We start from the raw sequence: 16,716 nt of genomic DNA on the forward strand, positions 1-16,716 counted from the left end.
TGCATTTTAGTTAAAGCACTGGAAATCTTGAGAACTGGTGAGGAAAAATACCGGTCGTTGAGTGTAAAACATTTCCATAATGTTCCAAATTTATTTCACCAGGACTAAAACACTTAGGCTATAATAGAAATAAAAGCATTGCACGGGCTCATAGTTAAAGAGCTCCTAAAGAGTTGCTACTCTGAAAAGGAATGCCTCTGCTCTAAAACACTGCTGAGCTATGATGATCCATGACTATGGAGAAACAGTATGGGTTTCTCTTTGAGTTTTATGTCCCTTATTACAGCTGCAATACGTCTGGTCACATTAAGCTAATTTATTGCTGAGGCCAGCATAACAGCAGTACAGGTTAATGAATTTGGCATTACTAATTAAACGTTATTGAGGGGTGAATATGAATCCTGTGGTCGGGCGGGACGGTGGAGAAAGGGGAAAGAGAGGAGAATGGGACAGAGGACTTTTCCATAGGGTAGTGTTCACAGCATTAAGACCTATAAGAAGGGATTGTGAAGACAGCACAGCCGTTGAGGTGAAATGGAGGACAGTTTAATATAAGTGCAATGCCCCATCACAAACTTCTTCGCAAACTGATTATATGCATATAAAATGAAACTGTTATGATTACACATATATTTCCACAGTGTGGGAAAATAGAAACTAATATTCCAATGTGAAAGGAGGAATACAACGACAACAACTTGGTCATTTGTCTGTATTTGTTGTGAATTATGTAAACTATTGCAGGGTAAGAGAATCAATGAACAGCTCCATACAGTGATCAGACACCATTGGGTTTGGTGCAGTACATCGTGTATCTCCTTTGACACAATGGTTGTTAAGCAATTTCTTCGGTCACCTCTTAAAAACAGGAATTTGTAGCCCTCAGTTTTTTAGGTAGCTTATTTTGTTTCAGACAGGTCCATAGCAAACTGTGTATAATGTGCATACTGAAGGTAAAGTGATAATTCTGTACCACTCTGAAGTAGTGGCAACACAATGAAGCACTGACCAGCAACAGATTATTGTTTAATAAACATTGGTGAGTTTATGATCCATGCAACTGAAGCATTTAAACTGTATTAGAAATTCACGATGTACAAATGTTACACACACAAATGTTACAAGAAGCTTGTTCCGAGTGGATTCCTCTCCTAGCTGGATTACAGAGCCGTGTTTTGGAGCTATGATACGGTATGAAGCTGCTCTGTGCAGTCATATGTGCATTGTTAGAGGCTGGTGTGCTACATGCAGTGTTTAAATCATATTTTTCCTGCCACTCTTTCTCTCCCTCTCTTTCATTCTCACTAGCATCTCCAGACTCCATGTCTGACATACTCTCCCTGAGAGCTAAGCCTTTCAATTTAGATTTCAATTATCATGTTAGTTTTGTGATTAGACTTTAGTCCTCCAGGAATCAGACCTCTCTGCTCCTCTCTATTCCACTCTATTCCACTTCCCCTGCAATCACATCACATCTGATGAATTGCGCATATAATTACGGAAGTTATTGAATATGCAGATCACTGCTGACTCTTAGTGTGTGGTTCATAATGCATCAACTCTAACTGTATCAAACAAGGGTCTCTGATAAAGACCCACTCTGATAATGAGAGAGGGCCAATGTATGCTATTAGGCAGAGATAACAGACACTACAAAGACTGAGACTCAATTAAAACAGAGCCACACCATAATTGGTGTGACTCTTGTGTGTGTGCGTTCGCGTCCCTACACGTCACTCAGGCCAGTGAAGGAACTTGGCACTGGCCACAGTCATTTCTACCATTACAACCAGTGCAGCACAGTCCAGTCAAAGTGGCCATACAGCCAGTGTACAAGGTGTTTATGAATCCACCAACATGAGGTATTTCCCCCATGTTACAGTATGTTGCTATCATCGTCTTACACCCCGTCCCATGATGCAATTCCTTGGAGCTTTTCAAGAGAGAGGAGTGAAGCACTTTACAGGCACACCCACAGGAGGAGGATGTGGGAAATTTTGAAACTTTTGATAGCTTTTAGAGAGCCTTATTAAAACCTAGCATACAAGATTAAAGGGTCTCTCATGCCATCATTTTGTAGGAATACCAGGGATTTGTTACTTGCCCGTCAATACGTCCAAAACCGATAATTTTTCCACATTAAGGTGCTCTTATAGGACTTCTCAGTTGAAGTTTCACACACAATTGAGAATACAGGGAAACGGAAGAAACCGAGTGCTGTATTTTTAGCCTGTGCAGTAGTGATGTAGCTGCCATTTATAGCTGATATGCCGGGCTGATGTAGGACGGCTGCTCTGCTCTGCTGACACCATAGCACAATGTCCAAAATAAAGACAAGCAGGCTGAAAAAGCATCATAGTATGTACACCACCAGTTTCATTCCTCAAGCAACAGCTATCAATAGAATATGCAAATAAAATGTAGGATGGCTCATATTTCTATATTTTAAGATTTGTGAGACCTTCACATAAACATACAATTTATGCATCCAAACATCAAATAAAAGGAACACGTGCACGCACGTATACATATGTATTTCTATATACTGATCTATACTGTTGGGACCTTTCCAACCACACCCAAGCAGTTAATGAGTTCACACAAGGCACCTTGTCTCTCTTCAAATCTTTCTTTTGATTGGCCACTACTAAATTATTTAAGCCTCTACAATCACATGTTCTGTAAGTCGTGCTGATGGTGATCCTATGCACAGATGGGGTTCTGCTAGTTTATTTCGTCAAAACACAGGCCGTTTTTTTCGGTAAGGATGGAAGCTGTTCACCTGACAACACATCCTGGTAAGTGTGGAGCCAGGAGTGAAAATCTTTTCCACATTGTTAATTAGGCATACCTTTTCCTCTCATTTTCTCTCTGTGCCATTTTCCTCTAAATGTGTTTATAGACAGTGAACTTAAAATAGCTTTAAGGGAAATTAAACAAAGCCATCATTGATCTGGCATGTTGTGAAATGTAATCGCTCTTTTGTTGCCCCACATCCTGTGGTCACAGTGGCAGGTATTAGAAGCATGGCTACTGCGGGATCATTTTCACTGTCATGGCTGTCTGTTGTAATTAAGACTTAGAGCAGGCTTTTAGCACACTGCACTGTGGTACTTTACCCGCTCCCATGTATATTATTAGGCTAATAGGATTGAACATGTTTATACCAACTGTTAGCTTAACAGAAGGTCAAAAAAAGTGACTTAAACTTTGTTAAGGGGCTTAAGTTGAGGCTTGAATAGCATTACACTGGCTGACTAATGGGCCTAGGCAGAAAATACACAACTTATGGACGGCACTTGTGTTCACTGTTAAATGCCTTAGTGGTCTGTAAAAAATGAATAAATAAATAAATATAAAATAAAAAAATTAAAGGGCATAGGACCATCGGGATTTGACTGCCCTTTACTGTAAAGAGTGTGTTGCAAGTGCAACGACCTTTGTCAAGTTCCAGCTATTGTTTGCAGATTGGTTACACACTCTACATGCTGTGAAAGACACATCTGTTACCTTCAGCTCACCAGAACAGTCAGTTGAGGGGTGTTTGTGTGTGTTTGTGTGTGTGGGTAGGATCCTCTGCTCGCCTGTTGTGCAGCCCAGCTACAGTCCCTATCCTCTTATCAAATATTTGTCTGGCCTTCACTTTTTATTTGCCTTCCATTCTGTTTGCTTTGTTTATTGAAATCTATCTCAGGCAGATTGATAAAGTTTCCAGAGTTGTTTTTTTGCTACATAATGCGTATATTTGCATTTATTTAGCTGTGTACACTTTACATCAAGTATGTATACGTGTTTCTTTTTGTACCTAAAATGTATGTTCATAGAAATATAATGGCGATATGTATATGTTCCTGGTAATTTAGGTTTGCTGTTTAGGTTGGCATTTTGAAAAGTCAGAGCAGGAACTATAAAAAATATAAAGTATGCAGTCATAGGTCATCTTTACATAAAATTTCTAAATGCAGTGTTTAACGTCAAAAATAAAACCATATTTGTTTAATGTGTGTTAGATTGATTCCCTGATTGAGATCCCAAGGGTGGCCATAAATGTTTTTGGACAAAGAGCCTCTTTGTGTGAACGAGGCCCAATTTGAAATGGAAGAGTAGTTTGAGATTACCAGATTATTTCCTACTAGCCCAGTGAGGGAGGGAGTGAGCGAGGCAAGGCGAGCCACAGTCCTGCAACGTGCTGTGATGAGGCTGAGTATAATAAGTGCGGTGGCAGGGAACCACAACAGAGCTGGGGCAGAGGCTGCCTGGGAACCAGAGGCCCATGGCGCACAGCCAATCACACACACACACACACACACACACACACACACAGCCACACACTTGTGGCTTTTTAAGAAAGCAATTTAGTTAATGATTTCATTTTGAAGCACTGTCATGATGTATGTGTATTCTGAGTGAGCCAGCAGCTGAATAAGGAGAAACTAACAGAGGAAATGGTATTAGTAAACACAAGCTTCCCTCGACAACCACTGAGAGAAATAACATGCAACAGTGCGCAATGTCGTATTTGTTGTGACGCAGCACAAAAGTCACTTAGGCAAAAGATTGTGTTAGGTATATCGCTCCTGACTTCTTCATATTTTCATGCACTGGTCTGGACAAATACAGAGAAGAATTGAAGCACAGTTTGAGTAGTCAGACACACTGTTAGCAGCAAACTGCTGAGGCATTTTGTGTTTCAGTCAGCATCTAATTCACTACAGTGCCCGCTTCCCCCGGAGTAGAAATACAGCACATTTCTCTGTTCAACCATGTCTGTCAGCTCTCTGATTTTATTAGGGCTATGTTTCACATTCATTTACTCAGGTTTTTTCTGTGCCGGCCCATGAATGAAACCATCTTAGCATTTCCGAAACATCAGCTTGTGTGTCTTCTGTGAATCTAATTTTTGGGCAATTACTCAGATCAGTGGTTGGGCTTTCTGGTTTTGCTCTTCAGATCTCATTTTTCTCCACTTTCTCTCTTTTTTTTCGGTATCATCTGCCAATCACTTGTGGTAACTTTTAACCACCTCCAAACAGAGCTGGGTGCCAGCCATTCATTTAGTCCTTCACTTTTGCTCGGCTTCTTCCCATCCAACCTGTCAGAATGACACGCTGTTGACCAGGCTTTCTATTCAGGACTGGCAAATTAATTGGTTTCAGTGGTTTAAATCAGCAATCAATGTCAGTTTCTCAACATAATAAGCCTTAATCATAAATCTTTGAGGCGTGGCTTGCCTGACCTCTATTCATCATGGCTGAGCTAGATGGCCTCATCTGGGTGGAGCAAATGAACTACCCCTCTTTTGATTTTCCAATTGACGTGTCACATGAAACTTGGTTACTTTCTCCCCTCCCCAATTCTATCCCAGACCTTCTTCTCACAGTCCTTAAAAATGCACACCAGAGTACAAAGACAAAGAAGCGAAAGAAGTCCAGTTTTCACAAGTACTTGTGTGAGGCTGCTCAATGAATACCATTAATTTATTCTGAAAGAGGAAAAAGAATAGCAGAAAGGAAAAAATAAATAATTGGAGGTGGGTCTAACTGTAGCTAATGAGCTGTTGTCCTCCCAGACCCTAGAATAAGAATAGAGCAACTTAATTACAACAGTGTTGATGGTAATTTCCTAATTTTTTTTCTCCCTAGTTACAGAAATCCATTTATAAAATGAGAATAAAAAAGAAACAAAAGTGCTATTCCTTTCTGTAGACACTGTAAATATACCAATTTGGTGACCAGGACTTACGAAGAAATCAACATTAGGGAAAAAAGAAAGGGGAAAGGATAGTGATGGAGAAAGTGGCACACCATGTGTCGACATTCCAGATGTCCAAACCAAACTGGCAGTTGTACCAACCCTCTAGTTCTGTTGGGCACTGAAGTTGCCAATGATGACTTCATGATGGCAAGACCAAAGACTGAGGCCCATAGTTTTCCTGCCATAAAGTACAATGAACCCTCCCCCAACTTACCCCCACTTTCATAAACCATCCACAGTAACCAGTACCCATGCTTTTCCTGCTCTCTGGAAATTTGCCTTTAGAGTAAATGTGTTGGCACAAGGGTGGGGGTTCTTTTTCAAATAACTGGGGTGGCACCCCATCACTTCTTGAAAGCATGATAATTGTTGAAGGCATAATTTCTAATTAACAACCTGTCTACTATCCTCAGTTTGGGCAGCAGAGTAGTATTCATCGAAAAGAACATCCTGCAGTTATGTTGTGTCCTTACTGGGGGTGGGACAGAGTTCCAGGTGATCTGATAGACAGAAAAAATCTGGGTCCATGAGTCGTTTGTGCATACAGGGTATTACAACAAACAGGAACATAAAATAGCTGTAAGTCAGATCGGTTCTTAAAACCCAGGGCTTTCCCACAGGAGACTGACATTTGATTCCAACGTGACAGAGGTGTTAAGCACGTGTTTATTATTGTAATCACTAGGACTGTCTCTAACATTAAGGAGGTCTATATTTGAAACCAAACCAGGATCCTTTATTACTAACCCTAACCAACTACTTTCTGTGTCTCAACCGCACCTAAACTGTTGTGTTCCACAATCATAAACTAGTGCTTATGATATTACTTTTTGATAAAGCACGGTGCAGCAAGTCAGGATTATTGTGTAATTTCAAAAGATACCTGCTGGCATAGGGATTTTATTTAAACATATCTCGACAGGAGACTGGTAACTGGTATACAGATGCTATTTCAACAGACAGCCTGCGCTAGGGTCTGTTCTGATAGAGTCAGAACAGCGTTAGATAGCATCAGTGCAGTCCCCCTTTAACCATGTCTTCAGTGGTGCTTCATGAAAAGAGAAGTCTGATCTGGCTGGGACCCATCAACTTGCTCATGAGCTCACCTTTGTGATATTTTGCCAGTGAAAGACTAAGGTTCATGGGAAAGGGTGTTAAAAGCTGCTAAAAAACAAAGCATTGCCCCCCCGGAGCAGCTTTGTCGATGTTACTTTTTTTTATGTTTTTAGTCCTCTACAGCATCACACTTGAACGGAAATGCTGTAGATGGCAAATCAAACAATATACAGCTCAAATTTTCCCCGCCACTGTATGGACCATTTAGCCACCTCAGGCATTGTCCTCGAGTACAGGCCAAAAGTCTAAGGCTGTGGCGATTCAATTTCTTTTCTTTTGGCTTTCTTCTTTTTAAATTCTCCTCTTTTAGAGATTTCTATGCACCCTATAGGCTTATTGTGCATCTCTTTGGTAACTTGGGATGTGTCCCCTCACTCCTGTTTGGCACCCCCCAGCTGGCTCCTCAACTCCGTTTTCTGGCAACTGTGAGAGATGTTACACCATGAAGTGTTGCCATTTGCTGCAAACTCTCCAGTGCACAGAAGAAGTTATCTTTATAAATGACAGAATGGACTTGGCCTGAATGGAGCTTTGTTTACTGTTTTACAAAAAGGGGGCCCCCACTCTATATTTCATCTGTCACCATTGCTTTTCTTTCCTTCAACAATGCTCGATTGTTTCCGTGAAAATTTCAGGTTCCATGAACAGGAGAATTCTGTATTATTATGTTCCTGCCAAATTCCGATCTCTGTTTTCCTTCTCCTGCTCACAAAGGGCTCATAACTTACTGTCAACTATGAGGCAAGCCACAAAGCTCCACTGTTGCTCAGCAAATAGGGTTGTGTTGGTTGATGACTTGAATCACTGTGAGGTTTGCTTAAGTGCAGCAGCAGCAGCGTCAGAGGTCTCTTTGGGAACGCCATCCCCTCAGCAGACTTAAAGAAAAAGGGAAAGTAAAAAAAAAAATGAAAGGGAAGTAAAACAACAAGTAGCTCTTCTTGTCTCACTGTTTTTTTTTTTTTTTCTTTTCTATCTCAGGCAGGGAAATAATTTGGCAGGTGAAGGAGTTTTCCCACTGCTGTTTTGGTCTTCTGGTGTGTATGTTTGTCAAAGTGTTTGAGTCACAATACCTAGGTAGGTAGGATTATTTTTCTTAAAGAATCCTGCTAGTCCAAAATAAGATGGAAGTAATATTTTGGATGGCCATTCTTTATTTGTGAAAACTTATGCATGAGTGAACTTGTGGAACTGAGAGGCTGTTATACCATCCAGCTCTGAGCCTGTGTCCTGGGATCAGGAAAAGGGCCAGTAGCACAGGGGACCAATGGAGGAGGAGGAGAGACGGGGGAGGTAGAAAAAGAGGGGGCAATGAGGGATTCGGCGTGTGAGTGCTCATCGACCCTTCCTGAGTAGACAGACAGGGACACTTAAGCACTCTCACACCTGCATCTGCCTTTGCCTTGCGTGGGGGGCAAGGACACCAACCATGCTGTCAAGGCAGCTGCACAAGTGTTTAAAGTGAGATACAAGGCAGTTCCTCTAGCAGGAGATTATTGCAAATAATTTACCCTGCAAAGTAATTATCATTGCTCTGCTCAATATGTAAAGTGTGCACTTCAGGTGGCTTGCTTAATTTGCTCGGGGTGGCTATCATCTGAGTGTAGATTTTAGCAGCGGTAACTGTGGCAGTTTCTAATAGAGAAGCCATCGGGAGAGTGTGTGAAGAGACGATGGAGTGCCACCGTAATTGAGTTGACTTTTTTCGAAGGGAAGGTCAACAATAATGGAGGAACGATTTAAACAAATTCATTTAGACAACTCTCCAGTCACTGTACAGTAGGTTACTTAGTTGGAAAATCTCTATTTTCCCAACCATTTACTATATTTTAATATCAATATCTGTAATTACTTTGTTGGGTAAGGCTTGAGAAATTTGAATCAATTTGTGTATCACTGACTTAAAGTAAAGAAAACAAAAAAACAAATGGCCCTAGCAATCACCTGTGATTAACCATTTTTTTTTTCCAGATGCAAGAATTACAAAATAGACAAAATGTACTGTATCTGTAGACACATTTGAAGTGTGTGTGTGTGTGTGTGTGTGTGTGTGTGTGTGTGAGAGAGAAAGAGAGTAACCGTGCTCAATATACAGCCCAAATTACGAGTTGATTATGTATCCAGAAACCTGGCTGCTGCACAGCATGGCACAATCACAATGGAGGGTGATAATTTAATTGTGCTAAACGGTGGATTCCGTGTCAATGCTCCTCCAGCTGGGAGCTGTCAGGTAGTAATATCTCATTATGGCAGGTGAAGAACCCAGAGGAACCCTACCATGACACCTGTTACAACAGGAGGAACCCCTGAAGGAAACACACAGATGATTTTTGCTCTCTTTCTTTCTCTCTCTTTCTCACACACACACGTTTTAAAGCCCCCAAAAGGACCTCCAGGATTACCATGAATACATTTTCCAGGTTATTGCTATTGTTTGAAATAGTGAAGAATTTTTAATTTATATGTCTCATGTGGTGCACTTTTAATAGTCAATACATTACAATACAATAAGAAAATGGCACAGCGCCTTTGATATTTAGTTTTAATGTAGAGAAATGCCAAGCCCAAAGACAATGCTTAAATATACATTTATGTAAAGAAATTAAGATTTTGTATATGGTAGGGTGTTATTCCTTCCACAAATTAGTTTAAAACTCTTTTGTGAATGCAGTTATTCTATAGGGAGTTTTCAAACAAGGAGTTAGATGTGGAAGGTTAAAGCCTCTTAACTGTCTTCTCCTACTTTTGATCCCTTTTTTATAAGTCTTTATATTTTTAATAATTTGCTTGTTTTTTTTCCTGTCTTCTTTTGTGTGTTGATAATGTGTAAAGAAAGAGGGTGTAAAATTCACCCTTGTAGGGACTTGAAGCTGAAAACTTGAAGGTGCAAGACATCAGCAGCGAGACAGACAAGTGGGCATGTGGGTGGGATGGGGCGGGGGGAGGGAGATGGTGTGGAGTTACTTATCACCATTGTCTATAAAAGGTAAACAGTGTGACAGAGCAGATACAGCGGGTGAAAGTCAGTCAGACCCTTTTATGATGAAAGAGGAAACAGGATAGCCGAGCACACATGGCCCCAGAGTCACAAGACACCCAGGATGAGCAGGGCACAACACTCTTCTAATACTCGCCAATTAAGCAGAGGTTGTTTTGCACGATGAGGAAATATTATCGCAGGGAACAATTCATGACTCAAAGCATTCCAGGCCATATGAGCCCACGGCTGGAGAACTTCAGTCCTAATCCTTTTAAATGTGTGCAATATTGTCAGCTATATATAGACAGACCAGCTCTCTTTTCTAACTGACCCTCTCTCATCTCTCCCTCGGGCCTTCAAAGTCACTGGGGCTTTGTCTTTGAGAAGTGGACAGAAAGGCAGCATTTGATGCACTTTATCAATTACTTTGGTTTGATAGTTGTTCATTGTTATTGTGCACTCAAGCATAAGGGATGGCAGCTTGTCAGGGATTTATGAGCTACCTCTTCAGTTCGCCATACTTTCACTGTTCAGTATGTACACACATAGTTTGGGCTTATTTTCTAGAGAAACCAGTTCAATTATTAATGTGAGTAAAGTTATTTCAACAGCACCAGAATCTACTGTAGTTGTACAAACAGGGCTGTTTTGCTGATTTTATTCTGCAAGCATGGAGGCCAGGGGTGTAAACAGTGTTATTTTATCAGAAGATATGATATGGTTCTACATGTATTCACAGTACCCACATCCAGCTGAATTCTGCTTCTTATTTTGCTCCTCATCAGATGTCTTTGTTGTGTCTATGTTGATCTATTGCACGTAAACCCCTTTAGATCTCAGCGGTGTGTGATCCCTGCTCTGAATATGAGGAATAAAAAAAAAATAAATAAATAAACATACAGTTGCCCTCAGATATTTTCTGAGAATTACTGCTGCACTTCCCCTTTTCCCTTTCAATAATATGAGGTAGTATTGTATGGGGCTTGTCAGAGGTGGGGGTGGGGCAGAGCGGGTTCTCCACACTCTTTAGCTGCCTGAGCGCAGCCCTCCCAGCACTGCTAATAAATTATTAACTCCTGCTGACAAATACTGTTATGGAGCCTGCTGCAGATCTGTTGCATTCTTTAACAAGATTGCTGTAGACACATGTTACAGGAGGATGGAGTCTCCATTGCTCCCTCGCTCCTTTTCCCTCTCTCTATCCCCTTCTCTCACTCACGCCCCAGCAGTTTGACTGATGGCTGGAGACCAAAGTAAAAGTGCCTGAGAGACTGAATATTTTAGTGGTAAAATAATACCACTTGATTTACTGTGTAATACAAAGGCAGTGCTTTGTTTCACTCTCACACTCCATTGAAGACGAGGTGCTTGTTGCACTAGAAGCTTGGGCATTTTGGGTGCATGAATAAAAAATATGTCCGAATCCGTGTGCTCCACCCACTTTCACCAATCACACGTCTCCCCTTGCAGCCCCCACATGTATGCCCTGAACTTTGCTCCGACTTTTGATTTTCAATTAACACTAACCAATTTTAGGATCACTTTCTATTTGATGTAATTACAGGAAACAATTTAAAGGCTGATTAAAATTGAGGGCTGAGTCCCACTAAAGACACAGTCACAACACATCCAGCCACAGAGTCTAATACATAAGGAGTCAGTCAGTCACGCATGAGTTTCACACTTCTTCCCTGTCATCTACCTGACTTACTGGATTGTTTGTACAGCTGCTGAGACCCATGAGATTAATTTAGGCTACCATTGTTTAGGTCCCTCTTCACTGAGTCTGCTGATCTGTAAATGTGAGAGGCTGCGTGTGTGTGTGTGTGTGTGCCAGAGAGTATGTAAGTCAAAGATTGTGTGGTAAGGCATAGAGACTGTTGAATTTGGACATATCCGTGCATACTTCTGAGTGATTCATGACAGAATTATGTCTAATCTGCTTCAGCCTTAATTCTCTAAAGATCTCTTAAGTGTTCGGGGGCTGGTCTTTTCACGATTCTGATGGTTAAAACAAAACATATTACAGCATATCATTTCTCAGCATTATATATTTAGAATGAATGCCCAGGACATCTCAAGACTAACAACCCTCTATAATATCTGACTGCGACTGCACTGTAACTTTTGCAATGCAATTTTATTAGACTTTCTTCAATATTTTATCGTGTTTTATTGATGTAGTTTCCTCTTTACTGTCATTTATTAATCATACTTTCATGGTCCGTCTACATGAACTAATTTGACAGAGTTTCGTGGGTAAGACCCAAAAACCCTGTTCTTTTCTTAAATCGAACAAATATTTGACTACCTGTCACAGCTTGGCTCTCAGAAGAAAATACACGGACACAATTGCACCACAGTCTCAGTCAACCTTGGGAGGCAGCCCCCACCTAACTCAGGGGGTGGAACTAAAGTACTGTCACACTGACCCCTGTGGCTAGAGTAGAGGAATGGGGCAAATGTTGATCAGTGATGATATGTACTACAAGAAGTACACTGAATATGTTTACCCCGCACCTCCCCCAGCACACAAACACACAGAAATGCACACATACACTTAACCCGTGGAGCGGCTTGAGCCTCCAGTAGTCACATTCTAGTTTTAACTGTCAATTTCCCGTAGTTGAGAAAAATATGCAGAATAACATTTTAGGGAAAAGCAGATTAGGAGGTAAATATGCCCCAGCTCCTTCTCTCCACTTCACATCAGTCGGAAGGCCATATTATCCCCTTTTAATTTAATATCAAATGCATAATTAGATTTGCTGCCACAGTGTTTAATTTCATTCATTGTGGCACACAGCATGAGTGTGGCCTCATTAATTGTGAGAAAAAATGGTTTGGTTGGATAAATTCTGCACAAATAAAGAGTTGGGTTGTAAAAAAAAAAAAAAAAAATGGAATTAAAATTAACATGAGTTTCTTTTGCACCTGATATGTCAAGTACACTCTTCACTGTAATATTCATGAAAGCGTGTGACAGATTTGTGAATTTAGTCCTCTACTGTTAGTTTTTCATTTTTAAGCTGCTTAAGTGGGATTTGTTGGCCTGGGGGAAAATAGTCGAACCAAAATGTTAATAAATTCCTAATTTGATGAGTGGAAACAAAAGTAGACGAGGACAGTTTTTGTTTCGGGCTTGATTGCGTTGGTGTTAATTTAACTCACACAAGGAAAATGATGCTTGAAATCACATCAACATTACAGATAAAGAAGATTACTCTAGGAAAAAGCTACTTTGTTTAACATCTCTTCATAGAAGGAGTTAACATTTTTGTGAGGTTTATTTTTATGTGGTTTAATTCATTTTTTTTTTACTTTTGATTTGGATGGTAGTCTCATTGCCTGGCTGACCTACTACCTAAGTAACTGTCTTGAGTTTTGGACCGGCACCCAAGAAGGCACAGTTCCAGCTTAGATCAAGGCATCCATCTGTATTAAACAAAGGGTTAGGGACCACATAACCAACTCACAACTCCACAGGCCAGAGCAACTAGAAAGCAGTCAAGTGGAGCATTCACTTAATTTATTATTATCTATGCAGGTGCAAACGCAAAAGCCATGCAGTACATATACTCCTACATAATAACTTAAACTGCCAGATAATGAAATACTCTAGGAAACAGCATTCATTGTCAAGCATTATGGTTTATCCTCATCATCATCCACATTATTGCTATTTCTTCACTCAGTTCTTGTTTTCTTGCTCCACAGCAGAGTCATGTCTTCCAAGCAAGCTACGTCTCCTTTTGCCTCTGTGGTTGATGGGGATGATGCCATGAGCCAGGAGCACTTGTCTTGGGAGAAAGAGGAGAGTGCCGAGGCCCATGGCACACCGCAGCTGCCACTGCACAGCCTGCTCCATGGAAAAGCCCATCCCGATGAAATGCAGCCGCTCAGCAGCATACCGACAGAGAGCGACTGGGACAGCTTGGTGTCTGCCCAGCAGCGCATGGTGAGACATATCAGTATACATTAATGCAAAAAAAGGCATGAATGGCACACAGAGACAGGATCATACAGATGCTTCTACAATTGGGTAGGTTATACTTAAGATTAGTGCGGACAGTTAACCCAATATTTCAATTGAGTTTTTTGTATTGTATTTTATTTGTTTGTTTTTTATTTGGAAGGCAGTCCTCTCAGTATGGTTTGGAGTTCATAGTGAGCATCATGTTGGGTTTTAATTATGAAATGCATTACTATTAGTGCTGCTGACATTAGTTTCTTTTAAAGAAAATCTATTTGAGGAAAAGTATATTTAGGATACCTTTGAATGTGCACTACTGTCTTAATGTCTTCGCTTTGGTATTCATAATCTAGACTCAGTAGGCACTTATTGTTTGTAAGTCTTACAAAGAAGCAGTTAGTATTTCACAGTTTCACTCCCTTGATTCTTAAATGCAGTTGGAAGGTCAGAGATTCTGGGGTCTTCAGTCTTTAGAGTCTTCATACTAACTCTGAATAATGTGACTGTATCATTATAACTGATGATAAGGAAATGTAAATGTAGCCATATGTGCTTCTTTTACCTTGCATTTTTGTAGCTATTAAACAAACATGTCTTGTTTTCAGCACACGTGTTGTTTTTCATGTTGTGTGCAAGCTACATCTGCAGCCAGACCCTAGATGTTGTATATTTTAAGTGCAGAGATGCTTTGATGTAAGCAGAGGGATAGGGAAGAAGAGCACAGGCACTTGTGGGCTATAGACATGGGAGGCAGGTGGTTGTCTGTGACAGACGGGTCTGTGGTAAAGAGACCCAGAGGGCCCCTGAAGTAGCGCTGCAGTTGGCCACTGAGACGCTCGACACAACAGCACTGCCACCCAACACACATGCAAACAGACACATGAATAGCCTGTGTAACAGAGTGCTTCTCATGCTGGGGTGAGTATGCTGGCAGTGTAGGTAATTGACAAGCAAAGAACTGCCCAGGTGTCATCATAGTTGGGACATTATGGGGTGTCGGCAACAGAATCTAGCAGGTTTTATGATTCCAAGTGTGGACTATATTACTACTGAAATTATGTATATGGTACCCCTGTTTTATAATAGAAAATATCAGTGACAAAGACATATTGGCCCCAAAAGGCTAATAAATAAAAACAATGAAAAAATCAAGCTCTGTATAACAATCAGGTTCGATGTCATGAGAAGAGTCTCGTCTGAAACTGTACTGTTAGGAATGCAAATGTTTATTGAAATTGTGTTTACTTTAAGGCAATAATAATAAAGTGCTATCACAATGTAAAACAAAAGAGAAAAGTGAGGGAACTGTGAGATGGGGAAAGGCATAAAGTGAAAGGAATGAGAGTGTTGCCTTTGCTGATTACCTGACTCCAGTGCTGCGCCATGTGTCTGTGTGGGCTGTGACCTGAACCCACGCCAGCTGATTAACCCAGGACTGCTCCACTCCCCTCAAGCACACTCCACTGTCTCTGCCATGCTGCATAATCATCCAACACAGGGCTGGGAGGTGCAGAGCAGGCCGGTCGGTCGTGCCACCCTGGCGCTTGGTACCATACCACTCTCCACACCCCTGTAACTCTGTCTGGGGCTTGACATGCCACGCAGGGATGAGAATTTGGCCCTGTCAACATTCCTGCCCAGTTTGTTGCATTCCTGACTTTTTATTTTGGATTGTCAGTGGCTCCAAACATGGGTCTGTGATTTAGCCCTGCTGTATTTCTCACTGCTGTAGATTCAAGCTCACGTTTTCATAGCAGATGGGAAGATATTCTTTTAGGTAGAGATATTGTGTCAATTTTCAATTCGGCTCAATTCCGTCAACGTTAATAATCCCACTGGGGGCAAATTGTATGATGCAGCTCATTACACACACAATAATGTTAAACAGACAAAATAACACAAAGACTGGAGCAAAACATAAAGGAGCCGTATAGGAAAAAATTTCTAAAAGCAATATTCTATAGAGGTGTACTGAGTAATAAGCAGCTCAATTGCAGAGGGAATAAACAGATCTGAGCAGTGCTTAGTTTTGTGTGCAAAATGATGCCCTGATGGCAACAGGGAAAATTCACTTGCTAAAACATGATGACACCAGATGAGACCACAATACTTGTTGCTTTCTGGAGGATTTGTTGGTTGCAAAGAGAATGCAAATCTCGCTGTTCCATGTTTTTTTCCCCTGACTTTGAGGGCCAAAGTTTAAATCAGAACTAACTGTTGCCCCGTCAAAAGCTGCTTAGCTACCTTCTGCTTTCTCAGACTCTACAAACCATAATTAACACCACCTTCTGTCAGACGCAACGCTCAGCCACGGTCTGTGTGCTGACTGTACAGTCCCAATGCGCATGAGTTTTTCGCTCCCTCTCTCCCTCCTCCCTCAACCTGTCTCTCATTCTTCTCCCCATTTCCTTCATGTCTCTGTTTGTGCACAGGGAGCACTTAGCCAGTCAGCCAGAGACAGGACCCTTAGTTAAATACTAAACCATACACAGGTGGGATTGAAAAACAACAACAGTTTGAGACAGGACACAGATTTACAATGGCTCAAGGCACTCAGTTGAGAATAGGTCTCAACTAGAAAATGAACAAATTACACAGCAGTCACCCTAACACAAACGCACACTCAAAAGCAATTTGAGAAATTACAGTTGGGAGGTTTCTCTGTGTAGTCTCTGCAGATGAAAAGTAAAGCCTGAGCACATTATGGATATGCCCTATAAAAGTGTACCTCATCATTTCATCTCAATTTTTCACTTGTCATATCTCATTTACCAGTGCAGCTAGCTCTGTCGAAGATACAGAATCGGCTGTATGAAAGCCAGAGAGGCGCCATTTGATATGGACAAATCACCCCTGAGCTGCGAAAACCTAGTAATCACTGGATTTGAATGAAAAA

At 41.1% G+C, this 16,716-nt stretch overlaps 1 protein-coding gene across 13 annotated transcripts in view; it reads left to right on the forward strand.

The window, feature by feature from the left end:
• Window positions 1–16,716, forward strand: part of sox6 (SRY-box transcription factor 6) — a 138,715-nt gene that overhangs the window by 35,428 nt on the left and 86,571 nt on the right. For 12 of the 13 annotated variants that reach the window (XM_067496408.1, XM_067496401.1, XM_067496399.1 and 9 more), the window contains one exon: window positions 13,565–13,805. In XM_067496408.1, coding sequence (XP_067352509.1) covers window positions 13,572–13,805 — 234 coding nt within the window. In that variant the 5' untranslated portion in view covers window positions 13,565–13,571. The remainder of the gene's footprint in view (window positions 1–13,564; window positions 13,806–16,716) is intronic. The other variant, XM_067496404.1, reaches the window with a different exon arrangement.

This window comes from Channa argus, chromosome 2, assembly GCF_033026475.1.
Source record: "Channa argus isolate prfri chromosome 2, Channa argus male v1.0, whole genome shotgun sequence".
Lineage (NCBI taxonomy): Eukaryota > Metazoa > Chordata > Actinopteri > Anabantiformes > Channidae > Channa > Channa argus.